General features: G+C 38.5%; 2 protein-coding genes across 2 annotated transcripts in view; both read left to right on the top strand.

Moving 5' to 3' along the window:
- Nucleotides 1–2596: 2596 nt before the first annotated feature.
- The window catches only part of LOC115744778 (uncharacterized protein PHLOEM PROTEIN 2-LIKE A4-like), a 162236-nt gene continuing 144281 nt past the window's right edge, over nucleotides 2597–20551 (top strand). Inside the window, exon 1 of the mRNA XM_048283920.1 lies at nucleotides 2597–2655. The gene's annotated coding sequence lies outside the window, so the exon portion shown is untranslated. The remainder of the gene's footprint in view (nucleotides 2656–20551) is intronic.
- Nucleotides 2775–4237, top strand: LOC115737902 (uncharacterized protein PHLOEM PROTEIN 2-LIKE A4-like). The gene is made up of 3 exons (XM_048283637.1): nucleotides 2775–3036; nucleotides 3293–3431; nucleotides 3835–4237. Exons 1-3 carry the CDS (start codon nucleotides 2775–2777, stop codon nucleotides 4235–4237), a joined length of 804 nt encoding a protein of 267 aa, XP_048139594.1.

A 20551-nucleotide genomic window follows, 5' to 3' on the forward strand; every position in this document is an offset into this window, starting at 1 on the left:
CATTACATCTCACATGTCATATAGGTAGGTTGCATTAGCATTGCATTTAATAAAAGAAAACCCAAAAAAAAATTAATTCAAATCATCAAACTAAGGATTTTTCATGAAAATCGGGTACCGAAAGGGCATTAATTGAAAAGTTAATGTAACCAAGTCCCCGAATCCATTTAATCTCTGGTTCGTATGAAATAAGGTATTTTCTCCCTAATACTTTATTTAGGTTTCTAATCTACCTACCATAAAAGATTAGTGGCGGCTCCAATTTAAAATCTTGGCATGTAATTGAACCTAAGTTGCGATTCGGTAGGACTTGGGAGAGTCTGAATTAGGTTAGTTAATCTAATTGACCTAATAATCCGTTAACCTGAAAAAACCAATTTTTAGGTCGCGACAGAAACTAGGTTATATCCTGAAATGGTTTTGGTTCTAGGTTTGGTTATAGGTTCTATCCTAGAACTGAACCGGTTAAGGCCGATTTTCCATATTTGGAACGAGGAACTAGACGGGTCACGCATGAACCAGCCGTGAGCCCATCGGATGAGAGCGGTTCTTGGATTGAGCATGGCCGATTGCTCACCCCTATATCTAATTTGTATGACAAAGAGTGCTATAAAGTTGAGTCGATATATTATTGATTTTAGTGTTTCAATAAATATTGGGAAACAAATAACTGTCTAACTGGTATGACAAGTTATGCAAAGTCTTTATCACGAAGGGATTTCATGAAATCTCAACATAAGATTTTCACAGCTTCAAACACTCGGATAAAATTCACGAGGATAATCTCCTCTCTTGGATGCTCTTCACAACAAAGACGCTTCTTATATATAGATAAAAATTAAATCCAAAACAGGAAACCTACTCAAACTAGTTAAACCACTTAATTAGGAAGCAAACTCCAATGAGGAACTCATTAAAATTAAGCAAGTTTTCTTTTCAGGCTTGAACTTGATACATATTTTCAACATAGGCTTTGTACTGCACGAGGACCCTTGGATCATTTCAGATGGGTACGTTGCTACAGGGAAGCCAAGCCTGATTTGGACCTCGATAAAGCTACAGTTTGGGCGAGAACACCAATATCATTGATGAGAACTTTGATGAACCATTTCTGATGGTTCGGGACAAGAAAATAAAAAGGTAGGGAAACCTGTTAATAGAGACGGAACTTCTTGATCTATGACCGGTACAAACATAATAGAAGAAATCTCAACTTGGCACGATACGGCACAACTAATTCAAAACTAACATGAATTGATACTTTTTCATGCACTCAACTTCAACAAAAGAAATGCAATTTGCAATCGCACTGGAACATTTTGATGATTAAAAAAAATGACATCAATAGCCGATGCAAATGTGATTATACGGTATAATTAAATTGCTGCCCTTTCCCTTGAAAGTAAGATTTGTCCATGTGTTTGAAGGACAGTCAAGGTCAAGTAAAGAAGGCTTTGCTTAATAAGTCTTCGATAAGCGAGCGGGCACGACCTATTAGGGCTCAAGCCAATTCAGCTCAAACCCCCTTATTAGCGAAATTTATTAAGGTTATGCATAATTTTTTGATAAAAAATCATGAAAAGTACGAAATTTCTCGAAAATAGGAGGAATCATGGTATTAGAGCGTTTCTCCACTCATTGCACATTGGTCCTGTTGCATTCGGTTTGGTAGGGCAAATCTTCCGGACAGCGTAACTCATCTTTCCAACAATTTTTTTTTGGCAAAATTTATTTTGATTATGGATAAACTTTCGAGAGGAATGTCATGAAAAGCATGAAGTTTCTTAAAAATAGGAGGCACCTTGCTATTAGAGCGTTTCTCCACTCATTCGTCCTATTGCATTAAGTTTGATAGGGTAAATCTTCCGGCAGCTTTTTTTTGTAGGAATTTGTTTTAACTATGCATAACTTTTCAATAGGTATGTCATGAAAAGCACGAAATTTCTCGAAAATAGGAGGAACCATGCTAGTAGAGCATTTTTCCGCACATTCGTCATGTTTCATTCAGTTAGAGATGTCAAATCTTTCTGAATGCATAATGCATCTTTTCGACAACTTTTTTTGGCAATTTTTTTTTTATTATGCATAGTTTTTCAAGAGTAATGCCATGGAAATCACGAATTTCTCGAAAATAGGAGGAACCAATCTAGTGCGTTTCTCTACTCATTCGTCCTGTTTCTTTCAGTTTGATAGGACAAATCTTCCAAATAGCATAAATCATCTTTCCCATAATATTTTTTTTATGAAATTTGTGTTGATTATGCATAACTTTTTTGGAGGAATGGCATGGAAAGCACAAAATTTCTCGAAAATAGGATGAACCAGGCTATTAGAGCGTTTCTCCATTCATTCATCCTGTTGCATTCAATTTGATAGGGCAAATATTGCGGACATGGTAACTCATCTTTTCGAAAACTATTTTTGGCGAAATTTTTGATTGTGCATAACTTTTCCAAGGGAATATCATGGAAAACACGAAATTTCTCGAAAATGAGAGGTATGCTATATCACAATCACGAAGGTATACATCTTAAGTGAGACAGGATTATTATGTGTTTGTTATTGTTATTTGGGTCCCTTTATCTCTACTTTGACTATGAAAGCCTGTAAGATCAGAATTCACCATCACATTTTCGCCTCTGTTTCTTCCGCCATAGCAAGAGCTGCAAGCAACAGGACGTTTTCGGTAGAGTCCGGATGTCTGGACCGACAAATCACACTTTCATTTAGTCTAACGTTAGACCAACTCAAACTTCGGTTTTTTTTTGGTGTACATGTATGGTAGGTACGAGTATACCTGGAAGAAGATGGAAATGGTTTCTGAAGCAGGAGATGTGCCCAATTCGTCAAGGTCAACAAATGAAGAAAACGCCCGAAACAGCACCAGTGAAACGAGAGAGCTGCCTCTCATGTCCTTGGCGATGTTGAGAAGGGCGATTGGCGATGAAATCTCCTCCCTCGACATAAACGAGATGAGGCGACGAGTCTATGCAGGAGTGCTTTTGAAGGACAAAGAAAAGCAGGGCGAGGCAAAAAATGGCGAGCATCAGGCAAGTTCCAAAGGACAACATTGAGAAAACATTTGGCTCAGATTGTGATGCCTGCCATGAAATTAAAACTGCATGATATGCAGGAAAAGTCTGTAAATCAAGACCAGGTGTAGATGATTAGTGGATCTATAAATAGGTCATCAGGGACCGGATGGGAGCACGGCAGCTTCAAATTGGACAAGAGCCGAGTTCGGTTCTGATTTTGTTATTGTCTCACTCGCTGATTACTGCATTGTGCTCACAGGAACAGCTATATACACACAAGTATTGGGTTCACAAGGAGCTCAACAAGAACTGCTTGATGGTTCTGGCTTCGGCCTTATCGATCACTTGGGGCAACGATGGATGGTACTGGAATTGGCCAGAAAGGCAGGAATCATGGTATCGTTGCTTCTTCTATCCTAAACAAGTACATTTTAGTCAATATCTTGGTCGATGTGGGTACAACGCATGAATTTGCCTGTACAACGCATGAATTTGCCTGGACAAAAATGACTTGCCGGCGGCCAGAAACCTTCTGTTACCGGCCGCTAAATGGAGTACCTTTGTGTTGGCATATCTCTAGCTTTATTTTGCTAGAGATATGCACCTTTTCTCAGCTGCAAGTTGTTCATTTAGTGGCACTTAAACCAATTTTTGCTGCCTCAAAAACTCAATTATTTTTTTTTTTGTCCAATAAAAGTACTATTGATGGCTTACTTGGAAATGAGGTTATTGCTAACCATCATCGTCATTCATCACTAGTAAACCCACCCTTTGCTTCTTGAATATTTCTGAGTTTCAGCTATTCGGGCAACATAGATCTGCCTATCGCCAAGCTAGAAGCAGTTGACTGGCTAGAAATAAAAGGAACATGCAAAACGGTCATGCTCTCTCCAAGGACTACGTACGAAGTCGCGATAGTCGTGAGAATGATCCGGCTAAGCTTCGGATGGCAAGATCCGGTGAACCTCGCTCTCGCTCTGCCGGATGGAAACAAGCAGGGAAGTACGGCAAGGTTGGACGAATTAGAACAGGACGAGTGGACTGAACTTAAAATTGGAAAATTCGAGTTAACCCCCAAAACCGTCGGCGAAATAAGCTTTTCCCTCTGGGAACATGGTGAGCATTTGAAGGGCGGCCTCTTCATCAAAGGCGTTGTTTTCAAGCCAATAACAGAGATAGTGAATCAAGGCTCAAGCGTTTGAATTGATCTCCTCTCTATGTCTGCTGATGCATCCTAGCCATTGGCAAAATAAAATATAAAATAAAACATCCCCAGTCTGAAATGTTTTCGATTCGTATCTTGCCGAGTTCTTTAGGTTTGCCTCCCAAGAAAGTTAGCTTTTTTCAGCCGCCGACATTGTTTTGACAGATTGGAGGGCGATGAGAAATACTTCAATTCTACGTGTACACATATGGATTCTCTGTTCACGACTCAGCGGAAATGGGCAAGGGTCCTATTTGCTCACATTGAATTTCGTTACATCTCTAATGTCCTCTTAAGAATTCAATACGGGTCAAATCCCCCCATGGGGACTACCTTAAGTAACCATGTAAGTTGTGACCATTTTAGGCTAAATATTAACATATGAATCACTCAATGAGGTCTCCCATCAGTTATGGGACTTTCGGGACGTTACAAACTCCCACATGAATCAGTGTAGGCAGTGTTGGCCTGCACCGCCAGGTAATACTCTCCCTATTCATTGTGCGCCACAGTCAATCCGTGCCCCCCACGCCATCTTGAATGCCTGCCATTAATCTCTGAGACGTCTTGTCTCGATGATCACTCTCTGCCTTGGTCGAATCTGGGCTAGTGAAGCGGACCTTGCTTTGATTTCATCTGTAACTTATATTTAAATGTTTCATCGGAAGTTAATTGACGACAAAGTATCTTTCATTGACATTCGTTCTTTGATTTTTATTAAGAGGAGACAAGTTATGTAGAGATTCCATGCAAGAATCATATCAATTTAACACAAGGAACGAGTATATTTCAATGGAAATTAATCAACGATAAAGTCCGATGACATAAAAAACGTTGTCGAAATTTAATCAACAACAAAGTGTGGCAACATAAAGATATGATGCCGGAATTGAATCTCCAATGAAGATCTGGAAGCTATAACTAAGATACACGTTAAAATTTAATAGACCACGAAGTACCTGGAAACTATGGCTAAGGTACATTAATTGAAATTTAATAGGCTTTTGTTGTTTGTTCAAAGGCTTTATAAAGAATATGATGTGTCTATTTGATACCTACAATCGACGGTTACGAGCGAATGCTACACATTCAAACAAATAAACGACTTCCAAGTGGCTACAAGAAGTTACATTATCCGTAAGAAGTTACTCTATGGTTTCCTATTATCTACCAATATATATCTAAAAGAGCTTAAAACAAATAAACGACTTCCAAGTGGCTACGAGAAGTTACATTATCCGTAAGAAGTTACTCTATGGTTTCCTATTATCTACCAATATATATCTAAAAGAGCTTAAATACGTCGATATCAATAATGTCACGCCATATAATTGATGTTTGTTGTCCTTCGCGAGTTATCCATGCGCTTCAAGTTGTCAAAAGAGCTTAAATATCCGAAACTATTATTACTCGACACTTACACGTCGATATCAATGACTTCATCCCAGTCAACTAATGTTTCCGGTTGATAACTTCTTTGACGAGTTGTCGATGCTTTTGAAGTTATTAAAAGAGTTTAAATATTCAAAACTACAACTACTCAACAGTTACACGACAATATCGATGACTTCATCCCGGTTAAGTGATATTTCCGGCTGATAACTTCTTTGGCGAGTTGTCGATGCTTTTTACGTTGTTAAAAGAGCTTAAGTATTCGAAACTATCGCTACTTAGCAGTTACACGACAATGTTGATGACTTCACTCAAGACAACAGATGCTTGTTGTTGATAAATTCCCTGATAGTTGATGCTCTTCTAGTTGTCGATTGTTCTTTCTACCAATAACTTCCGTTGTTCACCAAATTCTTCTATTATCGATTAAGTTTGTCATTTTTTGATTATAACAAAAAAAAAAATTTTAGTCATTTTCTTGTGTCCATATTGTGGAGGGGGGTTTTGCTCTGATTTTATTTATGAGAATTCGATTCGGTTCACGTACTTCCGAAACAATCAACAGGATCTCTTCAATTCGACATGGAGTCTTTGGAGGTTCCAATGCATCAGTCTGTCTTCCAATAGAGAGGAGCGAAAAATCGAGGTGGGTGCAAGGCCAAAGAGTTGTACCAAGATGGATTACTATCCTTAATGACCTGGACGTGCATGAGAAACAATAGCTGGCAAGCCTGGCATGACAGACTGCAAAGTCAAGTTCATCTGCTAAATTTTAGCGTTTCAATAAATATTGCCAAAAAAATAAATTAAGGTAGTTGTTATCGTGGTAGCGCACGTGGAAAGACTCCTATTCCACTTATAATTTCGGGGCACGAATTGAGGAGGAATGCAGTTAAAAGAGCGAGTGACGTCTAATCAAATACGTCATGTGTCGTATGGTGCAGAAGTTTCTCTAGATCGGTCTACTCTCACGTCTTCTTTTTCCCCGTTAAACAAATGAAGCATTCGTGCCCGAGCCGACCACATGGGGAGGGGCTCTTCGCACTCGTCGTGAGACCAATATGATCAATCGTCCAGATAGGCTCGATTTAGGTGATATGTGGACGATGCAATACCAGCTCTCTAGGCTCCATTGTTGACTTCTAATGGCTTAGAATTTCCGAATAACAAGAAAAGTATTAAAAATTTTATAAATCTATTGTATTGATGTCAATTTAGTCATAAGCATTTTAATTGTGTCAATTTAATTCTAAATATTTTGTATTTATATCAATTCTGATTGGAGATTGTTGACATGAACGCCCTTCATCCTAAATAGCACGGTCTGCGCTAACTTAAAATTTTTAAATAATCTTATATTTTGTTTATTTTTTGTTTTTGTTTTCTTTATTCTTTTTTTTTTATTGAGGTATACTCCCCACGTTCTACCCCCACCCTCTTCTTTTATGCAATCACATTGAACAGGGTATTGTCCCCATTAGACCCGCGTGGGAATATGTAGCGGCCCATGTGCTTTGCGAGAGGCTTTTCATTAATGTCAAACTTATTACAACTCACTTTAACAGTTGGATCCGATGGAATCCACGTGAAATTCACATGAGACCCATTAATTATGGTTCTGAGCCATTAAATATGAAATCCACGTATCTTAATAGTATTTGAGTCAGTGGTCTTTGATCTTGTTAACAAGTGCCCTAGGCCACTAGTTAACAATACGAATAATGAGTTATTCACTTTTGCCAAAGTGATGGCTATTGCACAGCACAAGAAAGTCAGTGCTTAGAAATTGCTAAGTTTCCTGAAGTTGTTAAGCAAGTGCTTACCTGGAACATATGATAAGAAAATCCTTAAATCAAACATCTCTTTGTGTCGCGTTTCATAAGCACCAATATTGTCCTCATCAATTCCTCACAACAACCGGAACACTAGAGATACTATCTTCATTACTTGAGTGTTTAACCTACACTTCATCAATTATCTACTTGGTAACCTCCTGTCCACGTACATAGGACGAATTCTTTGTTCTGTCAAGAATAACAATAATAAACACATTCGGCCAATAAAATTTAGGGCTAATACCACGAAAAGCTCTAACCTGATATAGCCGTGACAAATTTATCCCAAATTAATTTTTTGATCACCGAAAACCCCAAACTGGTATATTTTGACAAGTTTATTCTCCGTTAGTTTTCGTTAAACTACCATGTCGGCGCCGGTAGCACCACAGCAGCGATTTTTCATCAAAATTAGCCGGATTAACTGAATTTGACAAATTAGTTTGGCATAAATTTATGATGTACCAGTGTTAAATTTTTTGTGGTATTAACCCTAAAAAATCTACCGTGTTATCTTAAGATTTAGTATGCATATCTTAAATATTTTGTACCACATATATTATATATAACAGGTTTTTCTTCTTTGAAATGCCCATTTCGAAACAATGGGTGGCATTTTTTTTTTTTGCCAAAAACGGCCGGAATTAGCACGCATTAAAAAACGCTTTGGAAAGATAACCATGCAAAACAATTTGTGCGAAGGACAATTAAGAGGCAGATATCTTTGACATCGAGAAAAAAAAAAAACAAATGACACTGATTAATTGGTTTTTTTTCTATGGAATAGAACGTAGAATGATCTACAAAATACTTTCTGGTCTTTGTTTGTTTCTTATCTCCAATTTCTGACCTTTGCCGCGTTTTTAGGCTTTCATGAACCTCCACGACGAGGAAAGATTATTTCTTGAGCCACTTCATACAAAGATAGAAATATTTGTATGAGAGACGAGGACAACTAAGAGGCTCTTCGAGCATTAAGAAAATTGAAAGATACAAACGAGCAATTAATTGGTCATTCTAAATAAATAGATATCTTAAATAGATATGAAGTGCACGCTATTATCAGTGAAGCCCAAACTCCTGAAAAGCTATTTCGAAATTTGAAGATGACCCATTGCAGGAGAGAATGTAATAAGGTTGCGGATTGGATTGTCAAGGCCCACAGCAACAAAAATTTTCCTTCCAATTGGGTTACTTATCCCCCTACTTGTCTTTTAGAATTGCTATGCTCTGAAGCATGTATCTTGTCTACTTAGTCTTTTACTCGATGAGAACGCAAATCCTTATTCGATCCAAAAAAAAAAACCTTCATACAGATGTTGAAACTTTTGTACGAGATCCAAGGATAATTAAGAGGCGAATATTTTTAAGCATTAAGAAAATATAATTACGAATTGGTTAATGTTTATGAACTGGATTTGCATTGATTAAAAGAAAAGAATTTCTTGGTCTTTGTTTATCCCATATCTCCAATTTCTGACCTTCGCCGTGTCATTATGCTTTCACGAGCCATCGCGACGAGGACAAACTATTTCTTGAGCCACTTCATACAAAGGTTGAAATATTTGTGCGAGATTCGAGGACAATTAAGAGGCCCTTCCAGCATTAAGAAAATTGAATAATACAAACGAGTCATTAATTGGCTATTCTTAATGAATAGATATGACTTGATATTAAAAGAATTTTCCGATCTTTGTTTGTTTTTTTTTTTTTTTTTGGTTGGTCGATTTGTTTATTCCATATGTCTAAATTCTGACCTCGGCCACGTTCTTAGGCTTTCATGAACCACCATGACAAGAACAAGCTATTTCTTGAGCCACTTTATACAAACGTTGAAATTTTTTTGTGAGATACGATGAAATTCAAGAGGCGAATATCTTCGAGCACTATGAAAATTGAAAAGTACAAGTGAGATTCATTTATTAGTTCTGGTTTATCAATAAAATGCGAATTGTTATATATATATAACTTTTCGGTCTTTGTTTATTGCATATGTCCATGTTCTGACCTTTGGCACATTACTGGGCTTTCACGAACCCCACGACAATGAAAAATTATTTGTTGAGCGACTTCATGTAGATCTTGAAACTTTTGCGCGAGATCATGAGGATCATTAAGAGGCGAATAGTTTTAAGCATATTGATTAATTGGTTAATCAATGTTAATTATATCTTTTTTGAGGTCCACAAATCACCAATAGTTGCAATAAATAATCGCTTATTATCCGCCTAACTGACTAAAGTATCAAAGTTACCAACTTTAATGTATACATCAGTTTTGTATATCAATCATAATATATGCCCCCAGCATTGTTATAAATTAAATATTTTCTTCTACCCTATGCACCTTCTTTAATTTAACCACATTTAAATTTAGCCACATTGAACGAGCCATCGTCCCCATGTGACCCACGCGGGAGTACGTAGTTGTCCATGTTCTCCGCGAGAGGCTTTTAATTACCGTTTGACCCATCAGATCTGGTAGTAAAGATGAATTTAATTAGTAAATCTAAGTCAAGTGTACTGTTAACTAGGGTTTCGAGGCACTGGTAAGAATATCAATTAAGAAATAATTTTCTTTTTCAAAGCAGTGATTACGCATAGCACGATAGTAATTGCTCAGAAATTGCAAAGTATCTTGAATTAGTTGCTTAACAAGTCCTTTACAGATACATTTGTTAGCAATTCTTTAGATCAATCCACCCTTTTGTCTAGTTTTTTTCACAACCACTGATGTCGTCCTCAACACTTCCTCGCAATAGTAAAAAATTCGGATATTGTTGTTATCAGATAAGCGTTTAACCTACATAGAACCGATTTCATCTTATCTCAAGAATGATAGTGAGATTTTTTTTTTTGGCAAACAACATTCATAATACTACCTCAGAAATCTGTCTGCTCGAATTAGCACTTGTTACATCTTAAAGCACTCTATGAATTCGATACGGGCTAGTGACTTCAGATGATCAACCGAATAGAATATAAAACAGAGCCAAATCTGCCTATGTATCACTAAAAACTGGCTGGGCCAGATTAAGTAGGAAATGGGCTCACTGTTAGTCTTATGAGCCTGATTGTTACTACGGTCACATTTGATGGCCATGTTTGTTATATTGAGACGGACAAATTATCGTTTTTGTTAATATGTGCTTTAACTATTTTTTTTCTTAATCTCTTTGAATGGTCTTTCCCGGTCAAATTTGACAATAAAGATGATGACCAGTATGATTTGGACATGCACAATACATAACAGGAACAAGCTGACCAACAAAAAAAAAAAAAAAGGTTTTGCCTATCTATATTTCACTCAAAAAAATACTACGCATATCGACCAACAAAGTTGATATACTAAGTGTTGCGACAGACTTTTATTATGTAAAAAACTATGCCTCATCGGCCACTTGAAAATATACCACATCACTTAGGATACGGACCTTGTAAACCAATACTAATAAACCTAGTTTGCTCTTTCGACTAATTTTTATGTAAAAATTCGCTCTCGGTACGCGTGGGCCAAGCCTCCCAAAAAGAGTTCCATGAGTAACCACGTAAGATGGTGGACCATTTGGACATAGGTGCTCAAACATGAAGCTCTCAACAAGTTCTTTCACATCCGATGTGGGATGTTGCAAACTCCCCTCATTCATCAACGCAGGGCAGTGTTGCCTTATAACGCCAACTGATACTTGCAATGACTAACGCAGCAACAAAGAAGGGGTGAATCGACCGTCTTAAGAAAATTAAAACTTTTCGTGGGACTGTGGATACTCCATGGTCTAATATCACCTCAGTGCACCGTACGTACTAATCGAGAATGGACCCTTACAATGATAGAACCCGCGTGGATTCCACCTCGATTTCGTCAAATGTACTAGTCCAAATTCGTCTCGCCTTCTGGGCCAGGAAATCCTGACAGTCCGTAATGGGCCGTGTGCAAAGGTTGGGCTGCGGATACTCCATAGATGTTGAAACTTTGCCACATTGATAGCCTGCTTTTTCCCCTGGGGCATCTGCCATTAATCGTAAGTTTTACTCGATTTAATCCCTTACTCGAGAGGATTCATAACTTGCTTTAACGGTCAATAAGTATCCTCACAAAGATCAAGCCGGAGTTGTGTCCCATGTGAAAATGGTAGGACCCACGTGGGTTTCCACGTTAGTCCCATCAAATTCGTTTTAAGCCTTTTGAGCCTTGAAATTCTAACCAAGCCCTACAACCTATGTAGCACATGCACCAGCACGTGACACGACTTATGGGCATATCATTTTCTAAAAAAATATAGAATTTCGACACGTCATATGCTAAATGTATATTTTTTATATGTGCAATAAATTATTATGTTTATGATTATTTCAATCAAATTAATTTGATTCAAATTCACAAATAAGTAAATAATAATAAAAGAGTCTAGAATGAATTTACTCTACACCATTTGTTAATATCATTCATTGTTTCGAATTGACAAATTCAACTAATTTCCATTCCAATAATCCATAAAACTTGGAGGGAAAAAAAAAAACAAGCCATCCACATTCCATCATTAAATTTAGTATTTAACAATAAGTCGAAAAAAATGTAATAATTTGATACAATTCTAGGGGTAAAACTGTAAATTTCATCAAAAACCTAATATTCTATAAAAACTCGCCCTCTCAGCTCTCTCTCACATACTATCGGAAGGCGAACTCGTGTGTTGACAGCGTGTCCAGTGTGTCGATCACGTGTCGGACGTGTGTCGGACGTTGATCATGTATCGGACGCACGATACGAAGGGTTAGGAAGCACGGACACTCTCTAGAGGTCTTCTGAGCAATGCGAATAATTGAGCTGTGGATACTCCATAGATGTTGAAACTTTGCCACATTATAGCCATTTTTCCCCTATAGGCACTACCATGGATTGGTGGTTTAATCGATTTAATGCCTCAATTCAAGAGAATCCATTACTTACTATAACAGTCTATAAGTATTCTCACAAAGATCAACTCGGAGTCGTGTCCCATCTTAATATCCCCATACATTGTACATTTCTTTTTCTCAGAGGGACCACCCTTGATTGGGGGTAAAGTCGATTTACTTCCTCGATCGAGAGAATTCGTAGCCTACTATGATAACCTTTATTATTACCACAAGATCAGATTGCAGTCAGCCTACTGTGTTGTGCTCTTTGGTGGTCTAACCAAGAAAAAGCAAAAGGAGAAAAGAGATGTGATGTGTCTTCGTTTTGCACTTTGACTATGTGATTCTCTGTTCCCAAAAGAAGAAAAAGGGAAAGAAAAAGATAAAGAGAGGTATGATATGTAATATTTGGCCTTGTTTTGACTAATTCAACCAAGGTGGTGGATCCACCATAAAAAAAAAAAAAAAAGAAGAAGAAAAAGTAAAAGAGGGCAGTCGGCCACCCCTTTTAAGCTGCACGACCATAATAGAAAAAGGAAAGGAAGAAAAGAAGAGAAAGGGAAAGGAGAGAGGAGGAAAGGAAAAAGAGAGAAAAAAAATCACGTGCGCGCGCCACCCGCCACGAATGCCTCTCCGTATTCATTTCACTACGTGTCGCAGCGCTAGGTAAGGACTTGCATCTCTCGTCCCTCCTATTGGAGTGATTTTTCGGATTTAGGGCAAAATTGGGATTTTTGGGGAAACTGAGCTGTTGTGTCTGATCTCATGGACGATTGGCTGCGTTTTTGCTTGGAAATGAAACTTTAGGATGTTATGGACCCCGTAGGATTCGACGGATCTTAATTTGACACTACGGTTTACCCGGAACAAGATTTTCAATTCTGGTGCGCTACAGTATAGCGCGAACAGTAAACTTCGAGGCCTGATTTTGTTAGTTTCCAGTTACCGGCTGAGGTTGGCTATGTTGAGACTTTTGTAGTACGTTGAACAAGCTTCGCGTGGACAGTAAGATGGTTTGAAACGGAGTTCGGTGGAGGAAGTTATGGCCTTAACGGTTTTGGCGCGCAAGCTGCCTTAGCTGACAGCATTGAATTTTCTGTTAGGGATAAGTTTCTGTTGGCCCGTAGTCGTTGTTTTGTCACTAAATAAGTGTAGTTTAGCTAAGTCATACGTTAGGATGACTTGTTACTCGATTTGATCCGTTTTTCTATATATTGGATAGGATTCGGATGAGTCGGTTCGAGTGACTACGATAAGTTGGATTGCGACTTTTTAAGGTGAGATGTACTTTATCTTCTAAGAATTTATAAAACTCATGCTTTAAAGATGAGCACGTGTACTGTGGTTTGATTTTCTTGACAAGGTGAAGTAAGGTGACGTTTCGAGCATTATTTTTGCATAAACTGGATTGAGCTATTACTACCCCTTTGATTATTTGATATGGTTGTTGATGATTATTTTACTGAAATGCTGTTTGAGAAACATATTTCTGAGCAAGGCTATGTATTTGGTTTGTTAAGCTGGATTGTTGTGATTTTCTGGATGTTGGTATTGTGATTAATGCTCATGTCCCTATTATTAGAACCCACCGAGGTGGGGGTAGTATGCATCTTGTCAAGACGTCATTGAGCCGAACCACCGGCTAAAATAGGTGGTAGACCTAACCAAGAGGGGTAAACTTGGTTGCCTAGTCACGGCGTTAAATGTGGCCATAGTTGACGATGAGTATGAGATTATTTGATGGATGAACCATCGAAAGTTGGTTTAATGAGATTAATCAATGGATTAAGCCATTGATAGTTTGTTATTACTATGAATTGTTGTTTGACTTACTTTAATGATTGCATAGTGATTTCTCGATCCGCTTAGAAGATATTGTACTTCTCACTGAGCTGTGGTTGCTCACTCCGTTATCTCTTTTGTCTTTCGGGTTTATCGGCGAGTCGCAAATAGGGTCAAGCGTATGTTAGTTGCAAGACTACTTTTTGGATAGTGGGGATATATTTTTAGATAAGTTGTATATAGTTGGTGAGTTCGAGTTAGATGAAAAGCTACGTGTGTTTATCTTTTTGGTTATAGTATATGAGCTCTAATTTTTGTGGACATGTGACATTTTTATCAAATATATATGGAAGTATATATTTCGATATCAGGTTTTAGTTCGAGCTATGTTTGAGGCTGCGTCCTTTGATTCAAAAGGACGGCCGTGTCATGTCCTTTTTTTCGGAGAATCGGGATGTGACATAATAAGTCGCTTCAACATATTAAAACCCTTCAAAGTCCTTTTGTACATTCTTCAGGTGGAAGCATAGGGCTACTGCGTGTCGTACACTAAAGAAAGACCTCATGATCACCGGGTGAAGTAAAGCATAACATCCGACCAAAAAGGGGGGAAAAAGAAGGGTAAAGCATAACGTGGAACCGCTGTTTTTCACCCCAATGTTCACCGGATTCGAAGTCCTATACATTTGCATGAGACTGAATATCACATGTTTGATTAAATTGGGTCGCTTGTGGATCAAGCAAATTCCTCTTGTCGAGTCAAGCTTTTGCCTTCTCTTTTCACTTCATGAGACACCACTGTGTTTTGGAGTGACATGCTAACTTGTGACCTCGAACAAATCATCGGGGGAAATTTCTATAGTCCCATGTACGGGATGGCTCCCGTGGAATATGAGCCATTAGAGTAAGAAAGAACAAAAATTACGACGGTTGGGTGATTTTAGAAGATAGTAACTTACAATATATAAGGAAAATTATGGACTATAGGATTATCATCGCCAATTTAGTATTTAAAAAATTACGAAATAGGACGATGATAACGTGTGATAGCCTAGAAGAAGAAGGAAAAAAAAAAGTTCAAAAAATTTATAGAAAATTCAAAATAATGTGAAACATAGTCCACGTCAGCTCCGACCATGCCACATAGGACGGTTGGCGCTGATTATACCACCACATCAGCGATTTTAGGTTAAAATTAGTTTGAATGACTGAACTAGCAATCGTTAAAATGTTTAAGACTTTCGACCAAGAAAAAAAAAGGTTTGGACTGAATCGACAAGCTAAATTAGCACAATTGAAATGTTTAAGACTGAATTGATAAATTGTCAAAATGTTAGAACTAAATTGGCATAGTTGAAATATTTTGGATAGAGTTGACCGATGTATAATAGGTTGAGGACTTTTGTGACAATTTTCCCGTTACTAAAAATAGGGAAAAAAAACTTGCAGCAAATTGTTTACGATTTCTCATGCAAAGCTGGCAGGGGGCGGCACAGGGGCCGGTGATGGTGACGACGATCAACGCGCAAGGTGGCGGAGATTTGGATTTGTGGGTCATTGGGGACTTCGGATTGCTATGGGATTCGGGTTTTGTAAATTGAGGGCAGTTTGGTCTTTTCAGTTACGGAATTTTGTCCCCGGATGCCAATTTGTAAATAAAAGAAAAAGGAAGCAAAAATTTGCAAAAAAACAGGGGAAGGTTTGAGGTATTTCCCCTTTGGAGTATAATAACAAATTTTTTTTTTGGGTCAAAAGAGTATAATAGCAAATCTAAAGTGTTCTCATTTTCGCGAAATATGAATGATCTGAAGAAAAATATTCTAAAAATAATATGTAGTAGTAGCCTTTACAAAAATATACAAAAAATATTTTCATTGTCCACACAAAAGTCTAAACGTAAACCGTTGTTGATAATGAAAAATTTTTCCTTGAGTTATTATTTCAAGTGATATAAGCGATTATTTTCAAAAAAAATATTTTTCAAATCGTTCATTTTTCGCAAAACAAACGGACCATTAAGATGCATTTGCTTTTCTGAAAACATTATAGTAAAGGAATTTTGATGAAAATTGATTTCTTTTTTGCTAGAAGGGGCCAATCTAAACTTGCTTTCAGTCCATGGAAAACATGTTTTTCGTAGATAGGTTACTTTTCCGTCATGAAAACATCGGAAAGTTGGAAGACAATTCCCCGAAAACTGTTTTCCTTCAAACGATTGGACCCCTCCAGTTCAAAGTGCTGATTTTAATAATAGGACAGTTAAATGCAACGTATTTGTTGCGTTAAGCTTAGAAGGATCCATCTGTTTATACAAAAAATAATAACCATTTCATGGGACAGATTGACCGTTATAGTCATTTATGACGTCCATAAATGTTGAATTTGTTAGGGCAAGTTCATCTAAGAAGTGTGATGTCTTTGTTAGAATGTGGGTGACTTGATGGAGTGAGAAATGATTGCATAAATGCAGCTTCTGTAGCGGATCGAATCTGAGCTTGAACTGCTAGTAAAGAGATTGGGAGGGTAGGAGAGCTAGTATCATAGGTGCAGAGTTCTGATTACCGCCCGCTCTACAAAGAGATAGAATTAAAGTCAAAGAGGTGAAAGTTAGAGGTATCATAAGGAGGGAAAAAAAAAATATGGGCTTGAAAATGGTATTTCCTCGAAGATCTGAAGGTTCTGCAGGAGAAACTTAAAAGGCCTTGAGAATTGATGGGGTAACACGTAATTTCGCAAGATGTCAACTGAAGGCAAAGTCTTTTCTATGATCACATCAGTATAACAAAGTAAAAGCAACAGAACAAGCGGTTCCTAATGTCGAACCGACAACATAACAAATAATCATCTCAATATCGAGAACGGATCGCAAACACATTGTCATCGCCCTCTCACTTGACGATCATGGCGACTACTGCCGGGGCATTCTTCATTTTGAAATAATCCGTTAGGCCAAAATGAGTCATCAGAAACTAGACATGAGTTAGTAGCTCCCCTCCTCGTCTCAGTTGCCTTGCATGACACTCTGTGTCGCATTTACTCGCGGCATAAGCCAACATTTCGATCCAAACTTCGCTAACGACTCTCCATCTCTCCTTTCCATCGGCAATGTGGTGCAGCTGTAATGCGAGACGGCATCCGTTATGCAACAAGAATTTGCTCTTGCTTCTCTGACTATTTGGAACGGTCAAGCCGTCCTTGGTCTTCATTTGATTAAGCAACAGCTCGCAAGCTTCACCCATGTCAAGTTTGCCACGTCTTTCCCGCGTCTTCTGTTCCTGCTCAAAGAACTTCAGGGCTGCAGCATAAGTGTCCTGGTATCTGCTACGGATGGTTTCTGTAGGCAACATTCTAGGGTACATAACTACAAGATATACCATATATCGGGACAAGTGCTCGCTAATTTTACGTCTAGCTCCAGTTTCTTTATCACGTTCTGAATTAGCAGAGTTGTCCCCACTACGGGGATCTCTGAGGTGGTAGCATATTTCTGTAGCAATGTGCCAAACGATTATGCTCTAGGAATTGTGAACACTTTTCCCTCTTTACGCCGATCTCTCTTCCCTTCGTCTTCGAGATGTCTTTTATACTCTTCCGCCTCCAATCTAGCCGTTGCAAGGCATCCAGAAGATATCTCTCCAAATCTACCCTTTTGGACGAGATAATTATCAAAAAGAAGATCTCTTAACCGTTGGGGATCGCCAAAAGAAAGTCTTCCCTGCTCGGATCAAATCGCCCATATAATTATGATCCTTGGTTTCCATAGATGGTTTCTTTCATTTGGAAAGTCTTTGTTTGTCCTCTTGGTTCCGCATCCTTGATTGATCTCAGTCATCGAGAATCTTCAAGAATGATCCGGCTTGATGGCGTCCGTTGATATGCATCAATTAAGCTCAATTTGCATTCCTCTTGAGGTTCCGATTCTTGCTCGTGAAGTATTCCTCTCGGAGATTGAACGACATTCCAACGTCTGAGCTATCGCCGCTCATCGTTTGAGCTCGAACCAGCGTCTGAGTCTCTCAGAAACAACATCTGAGCCAAATCCTTTTGCCAAATTCAATCCCGTGCATCCCCGCACCAAAGGATAATCTGCAAAACAAGTAAATCACGGCATTATCTCAAAAACACAAGAGTACAAGGATTGTTTTGTCAACTTCAAAATTGTCTAGGGATTTTTCTCAACATATTCAACATGTCCGGTCTTTGTCACAAATGCCGATTCATGGTGACAAGATTAATGTTCCTCCAAAGGAGTTGCATTAGTTGTCCGAACCATGGCCATTTTCTATGTAGGGTATTGACGTGATCGGTCCTATTAATCCTAAAGCATTTAACGGGCATTGATTAATTCTTGTCGCCATTGACTATTTTTCTAAATGGATCGAAGCTACATCATATCCGCGATCCACGGCTCGGAATGTCGTGAAATTCATCCATTGAGACATTATCGCGCGATACGATTCGCCTGAAGCCATAATCAGCGATAATGGTTCAAACTCGAACAACGGGAAGGTCAATGATCCGTTCAAGGAATTCAAGATCAAGCATCTAAACTCTTCTCCATACCATCCCCGGATGAACGGGGCGGTGGAAGGAGCCAATAAGAACATTAAGAAGATATTAACTAAAACAGCTAAGAATTATCGTGGCTGGCATGAGAGGTTGCCGTTTGCCCTCATGGCGTATCGGACTTCGATCCAAACATCTATCGGGGCAACCCCGTACTCTATTGTACATGGGATGGAAGCAGTGTTACCGGTTGAGGTGGAGATCCCTTCCTTGTGGGTCCTATCTCAAGTCAAGGCGATCGAGGCCGATTGGATCCAACAGAAGATGGACCAGTTAAATTTGATCGATGAAAAGCGGCTTAGGGCCGTATGTCACGACCAATGTTATCAGCAAAGGGTTGCTAAATCCTTCAATAAAAAGGTTCGGCCTCGACACTTCCGGGTCGGTGACCTTGTCCTGCGAAAATTATTGTCCATTGTTCCACTTCTAGAAGGGAAGTTCACTCCAAACTATGGTGGCCCGTATCTTGTGAAGAAGGTACTCCCGGGAGGCGCTTTGATTTTGACTGAAATGGATGGTCGTGTTTTTACTAACCCTGTCAATTCTGATGTTGTAAAGAAATATTATGCTTGATTTGCTTCGACATTTTAATCAAGTTACAATTCATCTAATGAGTGTTCGTGCATTATACTTGTACTTGAATTGTTCCTGTTCGCATTGTTAATCTTCAATGTGGAAAGTTTTCGATCAGGAAATTTCTTTGATTCCGCTAAATTGATCATTTTGAATGAGGAATATTAGAACAATGAAAGGCTAGCCATTTCCTATACACATCTATATCATAACCCCCAAAAGAGAGAGTTTCCATACCGACAAAGTAAAGAGTTATCTTGCGAGAAATATGACGATCAAGATGATACGAGGCATTCACTTCCTCCATCCAAACATTAAAGGTTGCCCTTTGCTTAACCCCTTTGAACGGCGTTCTATTTCATACCCCCGTAAAAAACAACCCCACAACGGGGCAATTCTCATATCAAGGAATGAGTAAAATTTTCTTGCCCTCACTTGCATCAATCTTTGAGTGTATTTATTGCATGCAAATTCTGTATTAGTCCAAGTGCCGTAGACATGACGAAGAGCGTTTCATTCCATACATCATACACATTTATCCCTTTGCAAACCCAATTTGAGCGGCGGATTCATTTCTCATAACCCAATTAGTGATCATCCTAGCAAGGAATCATTTCGGATCATCTAGCAAATGAGCAAAATGCCTTGGGGCAAACTCAAACTCGAAAGATTTGCCAGCAAAATATGCAGGACCTGGACGAGACCCCTTCCTTCCTTTTGAAAAAAAAAATCAAAAAAAGAGGCGAGAGTAGGGAGTAAGAAAAGCAAAGGCTTACCATTCAAAAAAAAAAAAAAGAGAAAGAAAGAGAAAACAATGGGCAAAATTTTGAGCATCCCAAAATCCCCCCCAAAAAAAAAAAACAATGGGAAAAAGAAAAAATGAGAAATGCGGCCTAAAAAAAAGGGGGCCATTTCTTGTAAAAGAAAAGAGGAAAAAACTCCGGGGAAAATCTCTGGAATGAAGGGTTGTCTCAGTTGGACACATTCAAATGTTCCCCAAGGAGTCTGCAAGAATACCATTCTAAGCAAAGAGATGGTTACCAGTCTCATCATTATGCACCTTTTGTTGCAAATAAGCATTTCATTTCTAGGCCTACCCCGAACCTACATTACAACCGTTACCAAAAGCCTCTTCTGATTAGGGCACTTGCGTTAATGTAGGATTTTGAATTGCTTATAAATATCGCTCAAAGAAGTGCGAGCAAGATCATTTTTACTTCATTTTGCGGGGTTCCCGACTTGTAAACCCGATGCAGGTGACAAGAA

This window comes from Rhodamnia argentea, chromosome 8 (assembly GCF_020921035.1).
Source record: "Rhodamnia argentea isolate NSW1041297 chromosome 8, ASM2092103v1, whole genome shotgun sequence".
Taxonomy (NCBI): domain Eukaryota; kingdom Viridiplantae; phylum Streptophyta; class Magnoliopsida; order Myrtales; family Myrtaceae; genus Rhodamnia; species Rhodamnia argentea.